General features: G+C 42.8%; 1 protein-coding gene across 1 annotated transcript; it reads right to left on the bottom strand.

Moving 5' to 3' along the window:
- Window positions 1-494: 494 nt before the first annotated feature.
- On the bottom strand, window positions 495-18,721 carry ca12 (carbonic anhydrase XII; the record flags this gene model as incomplete). Its single annotated transcript, XM_080736872.1, has 8 exons — window positions 495-1,246; window positions 1,925-2,051; window positions 2,692-2,849; window positions 3,293-3,356; window positions 8,810-8,905; window positions 11,605-11,747; window positions 14,456-14,635; window positions 18,655-18,721. The coding sequence occupies 8 exons, from the start codon at window positions 18,719-18,721 to the stop codon at window positions 495-497; spliced, it is 1,587 nt and encodes a 528-aa protein (XP_080592998.1).
- Window positions 18,722-19,352: the final 631 nt, after the last annotated feature.

The following is a 19,352-nucleotide window of genomic DNA, read 5'->3' as shown; positions in this document are numbered from 1 at the left end:
GTCTCTGGTCTCTGTCTGCATTACATGTAGCTCAACGCACACAGATTTCCAGGCACAAGACATTAAAACAGTTTTGCCCTCATCAAGGCACCACGGTCCATTTAAAATAATGCTATGTTTAGCAAGCAAAGCTCTTCAAAGAGACAAAATGTCCCTTTTGAGACGTTTCCTCATTCATCATTCTTCCTCATTCAACAAATATCTTCCTGTCATATTGCGAAAGTCATTTCTTGTGCCTTTGTCAAAATACATTTCTACTGTAAATGTAGTAAATCAAAAATAATTATCTAACAACGATGTGCATGTACTACAAACAATAATTTAATTTAAAATAATTTGGTCATCAGGCGACGAGAGTTTGATCAGGAGACGTTTTGGCTACAGTTCAACGTGTTGATCAGTCTTTCATTCTGGAACACATAGCTAGTTGCTGGGGAATGCAACAAAAGCAGGCTTTAGGCTACAGTATGCCCAATATCGTGTCTGCGAGCTCTCTAGTCTTCCACCTCCATAGGCAGGATCCAGGTGAATTGAGCACCATGGGCCTGAGATTTCCCGGGAAGAGTGCCAGCAGGATGGAATCCTTCATGCTTTGCCAGTGGTGATAGAGGTTCATACTTTGTCAGAGGTGGGAGAGGTTCATAATTTGTCAGCGGTGGGAGAAGAGGTTCATACTTTGACTGTCCCACAGGTAGCTTCATTCCTTGGGGAAACTTCCTCTGCCCCATGGTGGCTCTTGTCAGAGAGCGTTCCAGTTCAGTAGCCTCGTCTGTCGGCGGCCGGTCGCGGAGAATAAGTCTGATGGTGGAGAGGGCCAGATCTGATTTACACTCCAGGTAACTCTTGAGGTTGAGCCCGGGGAATATGGCGTCTCTGAGAGCCTGAACCAAATCGCTCCCACCGCGGGATCTCCTCAGCTGACGCATAATCTCCTGCTCCACTGTGCCGTAGCAAAGAGCATCCTCCCCCAGCCCTGGCATTCCCACATAGCGGCTGCTCTGGCTCTTCTTGTGCATCGAGGGGTACAACCGCTGTTGCTTGGGCACGGAGAGGGTGCCGCCGTACTCGTACTGACTGTTGAGGTATCTCCATTTGTTGCTAGTGGGGGGGTTCACCGCAGCCTGCGGTAGGAGCTTGTAGAGCCCCTCGTCAGCCAGGTCTGCCAGGTCACCAACCAGCAGCTGCTGAATGATTCGCTTCCTCACCAGTGGGGATGTGACTGTAAGAGGACCGTACAGTCCTCTGCCTGCATCGGACACAAAGCCAATCACAACTTGTTAAACAACCCCAGCTTCAAGGATATCCATGTATAGTATGCCTTTGGCCTACAGGCCCAGCATGCATGAGCATTGCCGGTAGTGAAAGGACAGAGCCGTCTCCTGCTGAGCAGCACCCATCAAGAAAGCCAGAAGAGCAAAGGGTGCCCCGCTGCGTGTCAGTACAGATCTGCCATTAAGAGAATCAGAAGCCCTGAAAGTGAAGCTCTGAAGAAGAGGAGAACATGCAGATTCTTGTCATACCACAGCGTATGGTATTTACGTCCATACAGTGCGGTAAACCGCCGCTGACTAAAATCAGGCCTTAGAGGACAGATTTATGTGCTGTAGAGTATCTCATTATGTAAAAGGAATGGATAATTTGTACTGTGTCGAGGGGACGGCATACTTTCCAGCAAGAACATCCATGTCAGTCAACTCTCAAATGGTTATGAATAACAAGGTAACAGCTCGACCACAAGCAGGTGATAATGCACAAGCAGAAGCCAGTGTGACAGCCCTTTTACCCAGCAGCGGAGAGAAAGATTACCAACAACTCATGTGCGTCCATAAGCCATTTTTTATGCAGCACAGATTTCATCACACAAGGTAAATTCTACCCTCATGGTCCAACAATACACCAAACCCATTTTGCAGACCATACTTACCGTCCTTAAAGGAGACCAGGACAAGGCGGTTGTCAGTGAGCTGCGGTTTCCTGTAGTTGCCATTCAGGGGTACTGGGGCAGAGTCTTGGGCATGGGAGGAGTACATGGCAGTTGCTAGGTTCATAAACTAGGGAGGCACAACAGAACTAACCACATCAGACACAGAGATTTTCCATAGCCAAGTCATTACAATGTAATTCTTTACAACGCCCTACCTGAAATCACTTCTGAAAACATACTTTTATGTCAAGTGCTTTCCTTGATTTAGCTGTTGTCACTTTTAATTAGCTTTCATCTATCTCTTATCGTTTTACTTATTGCAGTGGTTCTCAACCTGTGGGTCGGGACCCCCAGGGGGGTCCCCAAATATTTGGAGGGGTCCCCAGATGATCAACTTAATGTGAAACATTGTTTTCTGACTCAACAGTGAACAAACCAACATAATGTTTAAGCGTATAGAGTTACAATGTAAGGACTGTTTAATACATCTTAAATTACAAATTGAACATTGGCCAAATTGTCAAATATTAGAGGCAGAAATTGTGAAAATAGCCAATCTACATGCGAGGCGTTGTGAGCATGTAGATCTGCTATTTTCACAACAGAACTGTGTCATACAAAATGTAATGCTTCAATTCTCAGTGCTCGTCGGGGTGGGGGGTCCCCAGTTAAAATATGGTTATTTTGGGGGTTGCGGCCTGAAAAGGTTGAGAACCACTGACTTATTGCATCATATTTAGGCTACTGTTACAGTGGTGGTCAAATACCTGTCTGTGGGAGATGGTTACATGATTCCTGAACAGCGTCCACAGCACACTGGGATAGCAAGGAGGCGTGGTCAGGGAGCCGTCGTAGCGGTAATATTCATCCAGACGTGGAGGCAGCAGCGCCTTGATGTTGAAACCTGCCACCTTCACTCTCTGATCTGCCAGTGGAGACATTTGCTCAATGCTTATCAACTCATATGGGCTAATGTTTTGTTTTCTAACCTTAAGGCAAACCAATAACAACACCAGGTTGAAACTGGTTAAAATGCATTTTCTAGGGTATAAAATGTGTGTCAGTGTTGGTAAATGAGTGGGCACAAGCGATAATGATAAAGTAAATACAAAGAATTATGTATGACTTTTTGTATACTTGAATATGTATGGTGTATACATGTATGGTGGTCACAAAATCCCAAGGCACACCTGTTTGGTAATCACTGGAAATAGATAGATAGATAGATAGATAGATAGATAGATAGATAGATAGATAGATAGAGATACAGTATGCATGCAAAATGTTAATAATTAACATTTCGCATGCATACTGTATCTCTATCTATCTGGAACAATTATTGTTCCAATGAAGTCACATTAAACTTACCTCTGTACTTGATACCATTGATGAACCTCAGGAACTTCTCAAAGGCTGGATTGAACTCGCCTACCTGTGTAGGAGGCACAGTTAGCGGGATGTGGGGTCAGGGTACTAAAGTATCGTTCGATTTTCAATAGGAATTCAATTTTAAAAAATCATTTTTCTCTCAATTTTCTAATTTTCCAGCTCCCCATAAAATCAAATATTGGTTCATTTTTCCAATTTTCTAGCTTGCAAAAAAATCAGGAAAATGCTTCAATTTTGCTTCAATTTTTTAAATGTGTGATTCGTCTTTGTCATTATTTGATTTGGAACCGACAAAGGAAAAACATCTTTAAAAAAGGTATTTTTCATTTTTTACCACATTACGAATATCAAAAAATTGACCAATTTTTTCAATTTTCTAGCTTGCAAAAAAATCAGGAAAATGCTTCAATTTTTTAAATGTGTGATTCATATTTGTCATTATTTGATTTGGAACCGACAAAGGAAAAACATCTTTAAAAAAGGTATTTTTCATTTTTTTACCACATTACGAATATCAAAAAATGGACCAATTTTTCCAATTTTCTAGCTTGCAAAAACATCAGGAAAATGCTTAAATTTTTTAAATGTGTGATTCGTCTTTGTCATTATTTGATTTGGAACCGACAAAGGAAAAACATCTTGAAAAAGGTATTTCTTAATTTCTTACCCCATTACAACAATCAAAAAATGGGCCCATTTTTCCAATTTTCTAGCCCACAAAAAAATCAGGAAAATGCTTAAAATTTGCTCAATTTTTTGAATGTGTGATTCATATTTTGGCATTATTTGATTTGGAACCGACAAACAAAAAATAGGCCCATTATTCAATTTTCAAGTCCAGGAAAGAAATCGTCATCATGAATGTCACGTGACCACGTGTCAAGTCACATGGTACACAACTTCAAAATAAAAGCTGTAGGCTAGTCTAACATCCAAGTAATAGGATCAACATGCAGGCAGGCAGGGGGTCCATGAGGGGTTTACAAGGGGGTCCATGGCTGGTTCCCAAAGTGTGGTTTGCGGACCCCCAGGGTTTCTATGGCTGGTTCACAACAGCCTGGTACACGTACAGCCATGGCTGGTTCCCAAAGTGTGGTTCGGGGACCTCTTGAGGTCCATGACGGATTTCCAAGGGGGTCCATGGCTGGTTAGCAATAAATGTGGTTCGGGGACCTCTGGGGGTCCCTGAGGGGTTTCCAAAGGGGTCCATGGCTGGTTAGCAATAAGTGTAATTGCGACCGTAGGTCGCTACTTACTATCACAGCCTGCACAAACTGTCCGTCTGTCTGTCTGTCTGTCTGTCTGTCCCTCTGTCTGTCACACCTCACACGTCACACTATTGCCCTGCTCATATCTCCGCAACCGTTGGCCCGATCCATGCCAAATTTTGCACACACGCTCCTTGCCTGCCAAACTACAACCTCCATGGACCCCCGGACCTCCAGGGACCCCCAGGTCCCTGGGGGACCCCCAGATGTAAAAAATGACCAAATATGCAAAAATGACCAAATGACCACCCCAACGGGGCTGCTCACGGGGAATTCCCGGGGACCACCGACTCCTGCTGCTCCAGAACGGATGCCAAAGTGGTGGCGCCCCCAGTGGAGGACCCCCTCCACTGCAGCTCACATAAAATGCCGTAACTCGGGCTAGGAGCGTCCGGGAGAGCCGGGGCCGGTACCTATTCGTCCGCCAAGGCAACGCGGAGACCCCACCCCTCATTTCTCACATGGCCCTCTTCTAGCGCCACCATGAGGCCGATTCTTGCTAAACACATTTTTGGACACTGCTCCTACAGATTTTGCCCTAAAATCACGCACATCGGTACACAGTATGTCTACACATTGCCCACACAACTAGGAACCAATGGCAGTTACAGCCCTCTTTGTGTATACATGTGACCTACGGTCGCTTATCTCCCGATTAGGGAGTCTTACTGGTAGTGTAATAGGTGAAATAGTGTAATAGTGCATTACTTGTAATATTGAAATAGCATAAATGTTATTGCGACCGTTATGTCGCAGTTACTATCAAAACCTCGACCAGCTGTGAGTCCGTCCGTCCGTCCGTCCGTCCGTCCGTCTGTCCGTCCGTCCGTCCGTCCGTCCGTCCGTCCGTCCGTCCGTCCGTCCGTCCGTCCGTCCGTCCGTCCGTCCGTCCGTCCGTCCGTCAGTCTGTCTGTCTGTCTGTCACACGTCACACTTTTGCCCTGCTCATATCTCCGCAACCGTTGCCCAGATCCATGCCAAATTTTGCACACATACTCCTTGCCTGCCAAACCACAACCTCCACCCATCAATTCACACATGACCCTCTTCTAGCGCCACCATGAGGCCGATTCTTGCAAAACAAATTTTTGGACACAGCTCCTAAATTTTTTGTCCTAAAATCACGCAAATCGGTACACAGTATGTCTACACTCGTGTCATCAACATGGATCTGTCCCATATAGCGCCACCTTCAGGCCGATTTTTGAAAACACATTTTTGGACACTGCCCTAAAATCACCCTATTAGGGAGTCTTACTGGTAGTGTAATAGCGCAATAAGGGTAATAGTGTAATATTGTAATAAGTGTAATAATATAATAGTGTCATTGCGACCGTCAGGTTGCAGTTACTATCAAAACCTCCACCAGCTGTCAGTCTGTCAGTCAGTCTGTCAGTCAGACTTTCAGTCACACTTTTTCCCTTCTCATAGTGATTTTGGCTGCCAAACCACTACCCCCATTTCTCCCTCTTCTAGCGCCACCATGAGGCCGCTTCTTGCAAAACACATTTTTGGACACTGCTCCTACAAATTTTGCCCTAAAATCACGCAAAGCGGTACACAGTATGTCTACACTGGGTTGACACTGTCCAAGATAGCGCCACCATCAGGGCGATTTTTCAAAGACATTTTTGGACTCTGCTTTTACAGATTTTGCCGTAAAATCACGCAAAGCGTAAAATCACAGCAAAGCGTGATTTTAGGATGCCCTGATGGTGGCGCTATCTCGGACAGATCCATGCTGATGACATGAGTGTAGACATAATGTGTACCGCTTTACGTGATTTTAGGGCAGAATTTGTAGGAGCAGTGTCCAAAAAAGTATGTGTTTTGCAAGAAGCGGCCTCATGGTGGCGCTAGAAGAGGGAGAAATGGGGTAGTGGTTTGGCAGCCAAAACCACTATGAGAAGGGCAAAAGTGTGACTGAAAGTCTGACTGACAGACTGACTGACAGACTGACAGCTGGTGGAGGTTTTGATAAGAATGCACTATTACACTATTTCACCTATTACACTACCAGTAAGACTCCCTAATCGGGAGATAAGCGACCGTTGGTCGCTTATCTCCACAAAAAGGCCAAAAGTTTGTTTTACCAAAATCGTCCTGATGGTGGCGCTGGATGGGACAGATGCGTTTTGATTACATGACTGTAGAGATACTGTGCGATTTGTGTGATTTTAGGGCAAAATCTGTAGGAGCAGTGTCCAAAAATGTGTTTAAAAAAATCGGCCTGAAGGTGGCGCTAAATGGGACAGATCCATGTTGATGAGATGAGTGTAGACATACTGTGTAGCGATTTGCGTGATCTTAGGGCAAAGATTGTAGGAGCAGTGTCCAAAAATGTGTTTTAAAAAATCGGCCTGAAGGTGGCGCTATATGGGACAGATCCAAGTTGATGACATGAGTGTAGACATACTGTGTACCGATTTGTGTGATTTTAGGGCAAAAATTTTAGGAGCAGTGTCCAAAAATGTGTTTTGCAGAATCGGCCTCATGGTGGCGCTAGAAGAGGGCCATATGAGAAATGAGAGGTGGGGTCTCCGCGCTGCCGAGGCGGACGAATAGGTACCGGCCCCGGCTCTCCCGGTCGCTCCTAGCCCGAGTTAAGGCATTTTATGTGAGCTGCAGTGGAGGGGGTCCTCCACTGGGGGCGCCACCACTTTTGCATCCGTTCTGGAGCACCAGGAGTCGGTGGTCCCCGGGAATTCCCCGTGAGCAGCCCCTTTGGGGTGGTCTTTTTTGCACATTTGGTCATTTTTTACACCTGGGGGTCCCCCAGGGACCTGGGGGTCCCTGGAGCTCCGGGGGTCCTTCGAGGTTGTAGTTTGGCAGGCAAGGAGTTTGTATGGAAATTTTGGCATGGATCGGGGCAACGGTGGCGGAGATATGAGTAGGGGGAAAGTGTGACGTGTGACGAGTGACGTGACGGAGGGAAGGACAGGCTGGCGGCTGGTGGAGGTTTGGATAGTAGAGAGTGTAAAAGTAACTGCGACCTACTACGGTCGCAATTAAACACACTTATTGCTAACCAGCCATGGACCCCCTTGGAAACCCCTCAGGGACCCCCAGAGGTCCCCGAACCACACTTTGAGAACCAGCCATGGACCCCCTTGGAAATCCGTCATGGACCTCAAGAGGTCCCCGAACCACACTTTGGGAACCAGCCATGGCTGTCGTTGTACCAGGCTGTTGTGAACCAGCCATAGAAACCCTGGGGGTCCCCAAACCACACTTTGGGAACCAGCCATGGACCCCCTTGTAAACCCCTCATGGACCCCCTGCCTGCCTGCATGTTGATCCTATTACTTGTTGGATGTTAGACTAGCCTACAGCTTTTATTTTGAAGTTGTGTACCATGTGACTTGACACGTGGTCACGTGACATTCATGATGACGATTTCTTTCCTGGACTTGAAAATTGAATAATGGGCCTATTTTTTGTTTGTCGGTTCCAAATCAAATAATGCCAAAATATGAATCACACATTCAAAAAATTGAGCAAATTTTAAGCATTTTCCTGACTTTTTTGTGGGCTAGAAAATTGGAAAAATGGGCCCATTTTTTGATTGTTGTAATGGGGTAAGAAATTAAGAAATACCTTTTTCAAGATGTTTTTCCTTTGTTGGTTCCAAATCAAATAATGACAAAGACGAATCACACATTTAAAAAATTGAAGCATTTTCCTGATTTCTTTGCAAGCTAGAACATTTGAAAAATTGGTCCATTTTTTGATATTCGTAATGTGGTAAAAAAATGAAAAATACCTTTTTTAAAGATGTTTTTCCTTTGTCGGTTCCAAATCAAATAATGACAAATATGAATCACACATTTAAAAAATTGAAGCATTTTCATGATTTTTTTGCAAGCTAGAAAATTGAAAAAATTGGTCAATTTTTTGATATTCGTAATGTGGTAAAAAATGAAAAATACCTTTTTTAAAGATGTTTTTCCTTTGTCGGTTCCAAATCAAATAATGACAAAGACGAATCACACATTTAAAAAATTGAAGCAAAATTGAAGCATTTTCCTGATTTTTTTGCAAGCTAGAAAATTGGAAAAATGAACCAATATTTGATTTTATGGGGAGCTGGAAAATTAAAAAATTGAGAGAAAAATGATTTTTTAAAATTGAATTCCTATTGAAAATCGAACGATACTTTAGTACCCTGACCGATGTGTTCCCAATGCATTTTGAATTGAGTTCACTCTACATTCCAAAGAGTGCTCACCTCAATCAGGACCCCCAGCACTGCCAGGCCATCAGATTTGTCCATTGCCATGGAAATATTGGGGTACTTGTCCGAATTAAAGTGCACAACATGCATCTGTGAATGTAAAGGGTAACAAATCAATCCCCTAGTTGATCTAAAGACATTTCAGCAAGAGCTTGATCTAAAATATATCTCTACTGTATCTTTAGCTCACATAATTCTCTCCTCTTTAAAGACTTTATAAACAGCATCTTCTTGCGAAGTGTTTGTCACTAAACATAGCATGTTTTCCACATATACTCTAAGTGTTAATTGGATATGACATAGTTGGCAATGTCACGTGTTCTTGGGTCTGGCTTTAAAAGGAAAGAACACAAGAAACAGTGGAACTGCACAGTGACATTCTTAGTGTTACTGGTCAATTTGGTTTGCTTTTGTACCCTCTGCTGGGTTCATTTAACACTGAGGATTTCACAGTGTGTACTCCAGTGGGTGGTCTATCCCTGGTATTTATGGACTATGGTCTGTCCTGGGCAAAAGAAAGGGGGACAATTCCACAATTTCTGGGAAATGTTCAATTTTCCATCATTCCTCCCAAAACAACGTGTCATCAAGGAAAGTAAGAGACTGTGGTTCTGGGGCCTGGAGAGAGCTGAAAGGTTGCACACGCTCTACGTGTCCACTGACAAACGCAGGTCAAACCACAATGCTTTAAATGTGGTTCCTCTGCAGCAGGACTATGGTCCCTAACCGGCCACATGTTGTGACATGCCACCACACGCAGTGATTCAAATGAAATGCTAAATTATATATAAAAATTCACCTTCAAAAGTAAATGGAGCAAACTGTATGACTCATCCTGGTGTGCCAACATTGCTTACTGAGCTTGACACATGAAATAGGAGAGAGGAGCCAGTCATCTTAAGAGGCGGTTGAAAACCCCAAACATGTAATAATCTAATACTCTAATCCCTTCAAATCCCTTCAGAAAGTTGCCTTTTGACACATGTACAGTAACTAGTGTATCTGACAAGATAAATATGGATCGTTTCGTAAGATGGCAAAGGTACTATTCCCTCTACCTGTATTTTCGTATTTTACTTTGTTCAGACATTTCTGGACGTCAACCATTGGGCAGAAGGTATGCGCTGTTGGTGTCATCCGGGGAGGAGGGTCCAATTTTGGAATGTTGTTGTTACAAACCACCACCAACAGATCCTACTCATTATACCTTTATATATTTTGATTTGAAACTATACATGCAGAGAAGGGGCCTATTTTCATCCTTGCCTTTACCCCTTATCCCTAAACGTTGTTGACATTTTTTACTATTTTGAAAAACATTTTTAAATATTTCAAATAGCTGATGTACAAGTTCACAACATGTCGATGTAGATTGGCTATTTGAAGTTTTTTTTTTAATGTTTTTCAAAATAGTAAAAAAGGTCAAAGAGGTTACAATTACAACATCAAATCCTAGACATACTGCAACTTCTTGTGTTCCTTTATTTTAAAAAGACAATGGTAAGCATAGCTGTGAGCTCTTTCTGACACCCATTGGCTGAAATGGTAGGATGCGGTTTATCATATCTTTCTTGGCCTATAATGTTACATGCCTCTTTAATTAGAATGAATCATAGCTTCAAAGGTTTTAAGTACAAGCATTCAATTATACTATACGTGGAAGATGCAAGATAAGAGGTTTCTGTAACTGGCCAATGGGTGGCTGCTACTGCTTTAACTGCACATCTGCCACGATCCTGAGGTTCAGAAATACCGGTATGTAGACACGCAACTCTAAAAAAAAACGTATTTATACTTTGTCACGAGAGACAGTGTTTCGTACCGAAAATAGCCGATGTAAAAGCTCCCAACTTGTCACATGGTTTGACTCCGAAGATGTCATGATACTGAAGTTATCAGACTATCAAACAATTTGTCCGCATCTCCAAAACTGTGAACACATCCCTCTAAAAATGTGATTACCAGCTCTCGAGAACAGGGGACTCGCACCAAATTCTGGGCCCTGGGTACAAGGATTCACTGCGGGCCCCCATGCATGTTCTTCATAGGGGGAGGGGGTTTAACCCATTTAGACTGGGAGCCCATTATTACGCATTAGTTTGTGCTTTAACTATTGAAAAATAGCAGATATACAAGCTCACAGCGCGGCACCGAGTGCCACGCTGCGAGCTTGTAGATCTGCTATTTTTGAAAAATCGTGAAAATTTGTCTTTGAATATTTCAAATCCTAAGGTTTTTTGAGAAACCTTTGTTTCTGTCAGGCAAATTGATATGTATTTGGCTAAATGTGAGCTACAAACGAACACAATGCTTAAAAAATACATATTCAAAGATTTTTCAAAAATAGCTGATCTACTAGCTCGCAGCGTGAGCTTGTATATCTGCTATTTTTCAATAGCTAAATAATTAAGCCCCCCCCCCCCCCCCCCCCCCTCGTGACGCCCCTGCTCGATAATGAACGGCGGGAGAGTGTTTTCTGCTGGTGTTTCAGTCCGATTGTATCAAAGGGTGTGCGTTCGGAAATGCGCACCGGGTGTGTGCTCAGTGTAGTGATAGTGAGTGCCTAAACCTAACCCTAATCCTAACCCTAACCTCAGTAAAAATATGCCTAACCCTAACCCTAACCCTAACCCTAACCCTAACCTCAGTAAAACTATGCCTAAACCTAACCCTAACCCTAACCCTAACCAGAACCGGTGCGCATTTCCGAACGCACCCTTTGATACACTCTGACTGAAACGCCAGCAGAAAACACTCTCCCAATGAACGGCGGTGTTCATGCCTGTTACCTCTGCAGCAAACTGGTGACCCTCGACCGTGTGTTCAGAGCCAGCAGGCCTGTTGGAGGAGCCCCAGTGGAAGTGGAGCTGGGCTGCGGTGTAGCGATGAGGCAGACCAGAGATAAACATCCTGGAGGGAAGGGACAGTTGCACTGTGGGGGAGAGAGACCAAACAAAGCCCAAACACAGAGAACGTGAATTTTAGGTAATCAATGGCTTTGACCCACTCTCTCCAACAGGGACGTGCTGGCCATTGGGAAAAGCGTGACAACTCCCGAACGGCCGGTTCATTCCCGGCCAGTCCAGGCCAGCCATTAGGAAAAAAATAAAAATAAAATGTCGGCCTTTGTTCCATTTTGGGGGCTGGGCGGCCAACCAAGTAAATCGTCACTGTCAGGCTGAAACCTCGTATCTCCAAGTTTCACATTTATAATTTTTTTCGCAAAGCAAAGCGCTGCTTCATCATACAAGGCCGTTGCACAAAAGTAGTGAAAACAGCAGATCTACAAGCACACAACGCCTCGCGATGCGAGGCGGTGTGTGCTTGTAGATCGGCTGTTTTCACTAGTTTAAATCATTTTAAAATGGTTTTGGACATACAAGGTTTCCACCCGACAATGACGAAATATAACTCCTGTAATTGGCCCACTGGCTTGTCACTTGTCATGATCTGAAATGGCAAATCTTTGAGTAGCAGCAGCGCTATAGAGAGAGATCTCTCTCTATAGCGCGCAATGAGGGCCTCTACAACTCTTTTTCCCGGGCTTAATCAGGGGCCCAGCACGTCCCTGCTCTCCAACTTCAGGTTTAGCTTTTTATTTTTATATATATAAAAAGATTCTTTTGCTGTGGTCTGAACAGGACCATCGACAAAAATTTAAATAATCCAAATTAACATATTATTTTCTGTGTGGTCAAAGTTCCTATTTTTCAAACTATTCGTAGCTGTGTTTGATATGTGTGGCATGTTATAAAATCCCCTGACTATATGCTCAACAGTAAAATTGCTGTCTCTGCATATTTTGGGGACACAAGTCAAGCTGATAATACCACTCGGCTGATGGCAGACATACACGCAGGTGGTGAAACAGTGATTGCTGGTGGGTGCCAATTTATCTCTGCTGAAGTCACAGCCATTGTAATGCTCTGACGAACATAGGGCATGACATTACAGACAGATTAGTCTGCAGATGTCATCTTAAATTGCTCATACGTAGCATTTTTCTGCACCATGCATGCACCTTGACAAAAGTTTTGTCGTTTGTGCTGCAGTCCACCCAACCACCTTCGACACACAGCATATTCTCTGTTCAAATAAAGCATAATGATACAATGCAAAACAGTGCAATTTTAGAAGAATAAACACACTTTTCAAGTAATTAAAATGAATTGTGCTTCTGTGGCGTGTGGGTATTGCTGTCTATTGTTTGTAAGCTACGGTATATTTGGACATAGCTATTATGTTAAAGTGTGTGTTAAGAATAGATATTGAAAATAACGTGATGAAATAAAACTGATACAGAGTCCATTTGTTATGACACACCAAACAGCGTAGGGCCACTGACTAATCTCTGCCCATACCGGTACTTTCTGAGGCGCCCTACAGACAGTTGCGAGAGCTATCGTGTCCGTATCGTCTGAGAATGAGGGGGGGATTGGAGTCCAATGCATTTTCTATCTAAGTCACGTGTTTTTTTTTGTCCTTGCCGTGTCTCTTGGCCAAAAGACAGCCTTCGGTGGATGCATTGGACTCTCCCCGCCCCCCCCCCCCCCCCCCTCATTCTCAAACGATACAGAGAAGATGTCTCACGCGTATGTCTGATTGCGGCCTGAGACTAAACATGGTGTGCTTACTTTGGGTGTAAGGCCAGCAAAGATAATAAGAGAGTTATTACGGAAAATTGCTGAGGCTGATGCAGAAAGAGGAGCCTCCTATCATTTTCTTTATGTTGACCCAGAAATTAGACCACTAAGACAACACAGCAGTTCTCAGGCATTTATCTGGTCCAAACCTAATGTGAATGTTTGTTAATAAGCATCCAACTATCTAGTTTTACCGGATATTCAATAATGTTATTAATAGAAAGATGGTCATGTGTCCTATGACACAACATTCATGAGCTTGGGCAAAGGCACTGCTCACTTATTGTACAGCATCCCTCTGGCCTCTGGATCAGTGAATTAACTAAACTAGCCCTTACCCGTTCAAAGATATGAGCTCCAAAATGATGTGCAGTGTGTGGATTATGGGATGTGCACTGTGCACACAGTATATGAGGGATGGAAAGTAACTTTAACTGGTGCTTGCATGATGTAGGAGCATCAATGTAAGAAACCCGTTTTGTTTAATGGCTACAGAGATACTGTCCCCCCCCCCCAGCCCGCCCGCCCGCCCGCCCACCCGCCTGCACACACACCCGCCTGCCTGCACACACACACACACACACACACACACACACACACACACACACACACACACACACACACACACACACACACACACACACACACACACACAGAGCTGGTTAAACATTTTGCCTCATGCTAGATGCAGAATAGATGTGCCTCATGCTAGATGCAGAATAGATAGTAGATACACCATAAAAATGCTAATATACAGCATATGATTTGTGAAAGTGACAAACGGGCTTCACAGTTATGTCAGGTGTGTTCATATGCTAATGGTGATGCGATTTCAGATCAGTGAATTAACTAAATGTGTGGTTGTATGCATTCTCCTGTACCTATTGTAAAGAATTTATTAAGTTGTGAAAAAATACTTCAAAATGACAGCAAAAGGATCGTATTATTCGTATTATTCTGTTGTGATGCATTTCATGGATCAAATTGTACGACTTACTTGAATGTCCATTGTTTCCCAGGGTAAGTTCCTCATAGGCTGACAGGTTGTAGTTGTGAACCTCGATGGGTCTCAACGTAGGGTCAAACCTTAGCAGCTCTGTCTTGATGTCTATTGGAGACTGGAACGCTCCTCCACAGAAAGGGTAATGCTTTGGCCAATGGTGCTCTCCTTCTGGCCCTGCAGTAGTACCAATGACAAAACATTACCAAATAAAACTGTACCTGTGCCCAAATGCAAGGATCCCTGCAGGTTCCGGCCAAGCTGTTATATACAATTGCATTTAAAGCATTTAAATGTATATTTAAATGAATGTTTCGCTCTATTTAAAAAAGGACCACATGGTTTGAATGCATGCCATGGCCTTTAAAATGTTAGACTGCACCAACTTAAAGGGCAAATGGAACAATGTACGGTATGCCAAAGTGTGAAGTGCCAGAGGGGATGACCTGCCGGTCTTGGCGGTTAAGTATTATTATACTCTACTGTATGTGTGCAGCCTAGGGCTGTCTGCATGGGAGCATGGGAGAGTCCTGTGGCTTATTCCCTGCAAGCCATTGGCCCCTATCTGAGGCAGCAAGAATGAGAACCAGGCTGGTGTTAGATGGGGCAACCAATGAGAATGCTCTCTTTCCAAATGAGAGGTCAATGAGAATGCTCTCTTTCCAAATGAGAGGTTACTATAAAGCACACAACACCAAAAATGGCCACTGTTGCAAATTAGGTTCTGCGTTTTATGATGTCGATGGGACCTCAGCACATGCTGTCTATGGCCAAAGAAAGAGTGCCTGGAGGGGAAGCAACAGTGCACAGTGTGGTCCTGGAAATCTGAGAAAGGAAATACTTACTGAAAATTGATTTAGAAGAAAAACAAATCAGGAAGCTTTTTATGTGTGTGATATTTAAATTTGGCGAGTTGACAAAAGAATGGGACTGCATACTGGGCTTTTCTAGATGCTTCCAGTAGAAAAACTAAGAATGTCCCTTTAGAACAGTGCCAACGCTCAACAGAAGCTGAATAGACAAAGACTATGTGCGCTGAATGTAGCATGTGTGTTCACATCACTGTTACGTTATGACAGATTTGCCCATTCAGCATCCATTTAAAGAATCCGCCATTCAGCATATGCCAGATGAATATCATTAAGCAAGCATGAATGATACAGATGAAGTCCCTCCACCACCACCACCTCTGTCAAATAACAGAGAGATTTGAATTGATTCTGCGTGACATGCTGAAAGCCATCAAGAGAATATATGAGTGTGAACTCACTGCATACTTGCTCAAGGGAAAAGCTCAAAGTTCAGGCTGGGCAAAGTATTCCCTATAATAAGAAACTTAAGTTACTCTTGTGGCTATAATTACCCAGTGTCCAGTTCATTTGCTGTTTTAATTAGAGCCAACATGCCCTCTCATAATCACGTCAGTGGCCTGTGGTGGCCCTTCAGTGTTCTTTAGCACAGCTTGACTGCTTGTAATTTTTTAACCTTGGAATTATGTTATGTAAATTCAGCAAGAGTCCCTCCAGATTTGTGTAGCGTAGGCTATATGCAGGTCTGTGTGGCACCACTGGTCAGGATAAAAATATTCGGTCATAATGACTGATTTAGTGTGAGAAACCAATAGGGTCATCCCCCAGGAGTGCTGAGGCGAGGATAGCCCCATCAGTCCTGCAGACTGCTGGATCTCTCTCTGTGTGGTTTGATTTGTGACCAGTAATTAAATCTCCCACATTGCACTCAAGAGCTGTACCATTCGGAAGGTTTACCAAAGGAACAGCTGTTCTTAATATGCATAGCAATAATGGATGAACCTCTTTAATTAATGGTCAGCCACAGATATAATATTATAATAACAGGGCCAGTCACCCATCTACAGGTTTCCAAACAGCAACAATGATTTCTGTTTACTATTTGACCAAAGCATTCGTTTTTTTTTTTTTTTTGCATGAAATAGCAAATAATTCACAATATGAATATTATTCAATTGTGCAGCACAACTTCAAGTCTTAAACAGTGCAGTGGATTAGGATGTACAGTAAATCAGTGCATATCGTAAACAACATTTAACGATTCATTTCGGGAAAATTGCAAAATGATTGCATTCATCTGCATATTACTTCCTTCTAACATGGTGTCCCTGCATGGGACAGGTGTAAAGGCTGTTGAAAACCAGTGGCACATCACAAGGTTCACTCTGCTGCCTTTGTTTATGTAAGAGCTTGTCATGATATGGTTGAAGAAACCCTTCACGTACAACCTTACACCACAAAGTGCTGTAAAGATCAGTGGTTTACTAGTAGGCCTACTTTACTGGAGTATTTCCAGTTTTCAGTGCTTTTACTTCTACTCACTACATCTCAGAGGCAAATGTTGTACTTTTACTCCACTACAATTATTTGAAAACTTTAGTTATTAGTAGTTACTTTGAAGATTTTGATTATTATTTATACTGAACACAAATTAACCGCTTAAACCCCATATTTCGCGGCTATTTGAAAATAGCCGATCTACAAGCTCACAATGCGCCCGAGCTTGTAGAGCTGCTATTTTAAAATATTTCTTTACATTTGAAAACTTGATACGGGACATTCTGCATAATGGGCTCTTTCAACTTTTGGTAATTCAAGTACATTTTGATACCAACACTTTTGTACTTTTACTATTAGGATTCCAGACTTTTACTTGTAACAGAGTATTTCTACACTGCAGTATTGATACTTTTACTTAAGTAAAACAGTTAAGTACTTTTCCCACCACTGCCACTTATCAAATGGTGTAATTGCAGAGCTCTCTGCAGTCTAGTGTTGTGCTTAAACCGTGCTCTGTTGCACGACGGTGTCGCACGCTTAAAATAGCACACCTGCACAATACACACATGTTGTAAGACAAGTACAGTGGCTTTTACCACTTGAACCCCAGCCCAGCAGCCCTACTCTGGTGAGCTTGTAAGACGGCAATGTTTGGCAAAGAGATTTGGTGTAGACAGAAAAAAGCAGTCCAAGTACAGTAGCCTTATAGCCAACTCTGGGACTTAAAGAGTGTAAGTGGTTAAAGTGAGGTGGCGGCGATGTTCCCTGCTGTCTTGCATTGCATTGGGTCAAAGGAAGGCGAAACAATGGTTTTCAAAACCATTGTATTTGACACTGTCATCAGATTTGCCAACCTCTCGGGCTGTATGCACAAATGTATGAGTCAGTTTTTGGCCAACTACAGGATTGCATGTAAATTAACTCTTAAGGCCCATTCCCACTGGGCCAGATAACAGATATCTGGAGATATTTCTCCAGATCTTTTTCAATGCAAAGTGGATGGTAGATACAGATAAAAAAAATATATACCACAGATATTTGCCACAGATACTTTTATCTGTGGCAAATGTTTTTTTTATCTGTATCTACCATCCACTTTGCATTGAAAAATATCTGGAGAAATATCTCCAGATATCTGTTATCTGGCCCAGTGGGAATGGGCCTTAATGCTCAATTAATACATTTTTTGGTTTGGGTGGAATACTAGACAGGCCCACAGACTTTCCACGCAAACAAATGCAAGTTAAATATGGTTACCCTGCATGGCATCCTTTCTGTTTTTTTTGTTTTTCTGTTTTTTTGGGGTGGAGGTGGGGGAGTTTGAACACAAATCTGTAAACAAATACCAAATGTTGAGGAAAACAAGTAGCATATACTGACCATTGTATGTCCATTTGTGACCTGTAAAAAAACAGAAGAAAAATATGTTTCACCATATAGCCTACATTTGATATATAAACATGCATGTGCAGGAAATAACAAGGACACTTATATTAGACTAAACACATAAAGAATACAAAGACCTGCTTTCTGCATGGGTTATAAGAGAAACGGGTCAAATTGATGAATTGTTTATTAAATAATTAGGTGATGTTCATGTGTAATTATGTTTCATATCAGACTCTCAGTTCACCTACAATGTTACAATGAGCTAAAATGATGATGACATAAACATAATAATGTGTTTTGGTGTAGCCTATATATAACACCTGTCAGCAGGTGCTCAAGAACATAGGCTAGGCCAACACCTGCTCAATAAACAGCCAGATCAAATCAACAAAACTAAAAACAAACTAAAATGTTTGAATAGGCTATAATCTGCTGGAGTAAATTAGCCTATGTGTAACTATAAGCCTTCATAGTTTTACAATAAAAAAAATGTCTTACCATGCAAGACAGCGAAGAAAGTCACTTGGAGGACAAGCAGGGTGGGCGTGAGGCTGAGAATCAGCATCTTTTGGAGCTATTAATCAGTGTGATCTTGAAAGACAGCACACACAACATAACTTGAATCCTCCTCCTGCCTCTTCAAAGTCGGCTTTTATAGTAGTCTTGACAGCTTCGTTGTAGGGCTCTTACTGACGTCAGAGCCATAACAAACCAGCCTCCTGGAGTCATGAACAGGAGTCACCGGAGTGGAGAGTAGTGACAGCTCAACAAACGCTCACCGCATCCTTGCGAAGTCACTCATTATAGCGCAACCTCAAAGAGCGGTCAGTTGTGCGCAGCGCAGCGGCACCGCTCCATGTGAACGAACGCGCACCATGCATGCAGGCAGCGCACAGAGCTGACCGTGACTTGAGACGCGCCCCCTGAGTAGACCTCTCCAGCAAATTAAAAGTCATATCTAGGCTATGGTATTGATATTATTATCGATTATTTAGCCAACTGCGATTCCCATGAAGCACTGGGCATTTGTGGGTCGCGGACAATTTTTTTTATGGGTCCCTTAATTTATTGTTTCCTACATTTTGTTTTTAATTATTGTTAAATCCCCAAAAAGCTAAGCTTTTCATGAATTAAAAATATATAGGCCTATATGATGAAGTAATTTCATCAATAAATAAAAGCGCGGTGTAAAGCTA

The sequence above is a fragment of the Nannobrachium achirus genome (genome assembly GCF_963921795.1).
Source record: "Nannobrachium achirus genome assembly, chromosome: 11".
NCBI lineage: Eukaryota > Metazoa > Chordata > Actinopteri > Myctophiformes > Myctophidae > Nannobrachium > Nannobrachium achirus.
The sequence above is the reverse complement of the archived record's forward strand: the minus strand, read 5'-3'. Positions and strand labels throughout refer to the sequence as shown.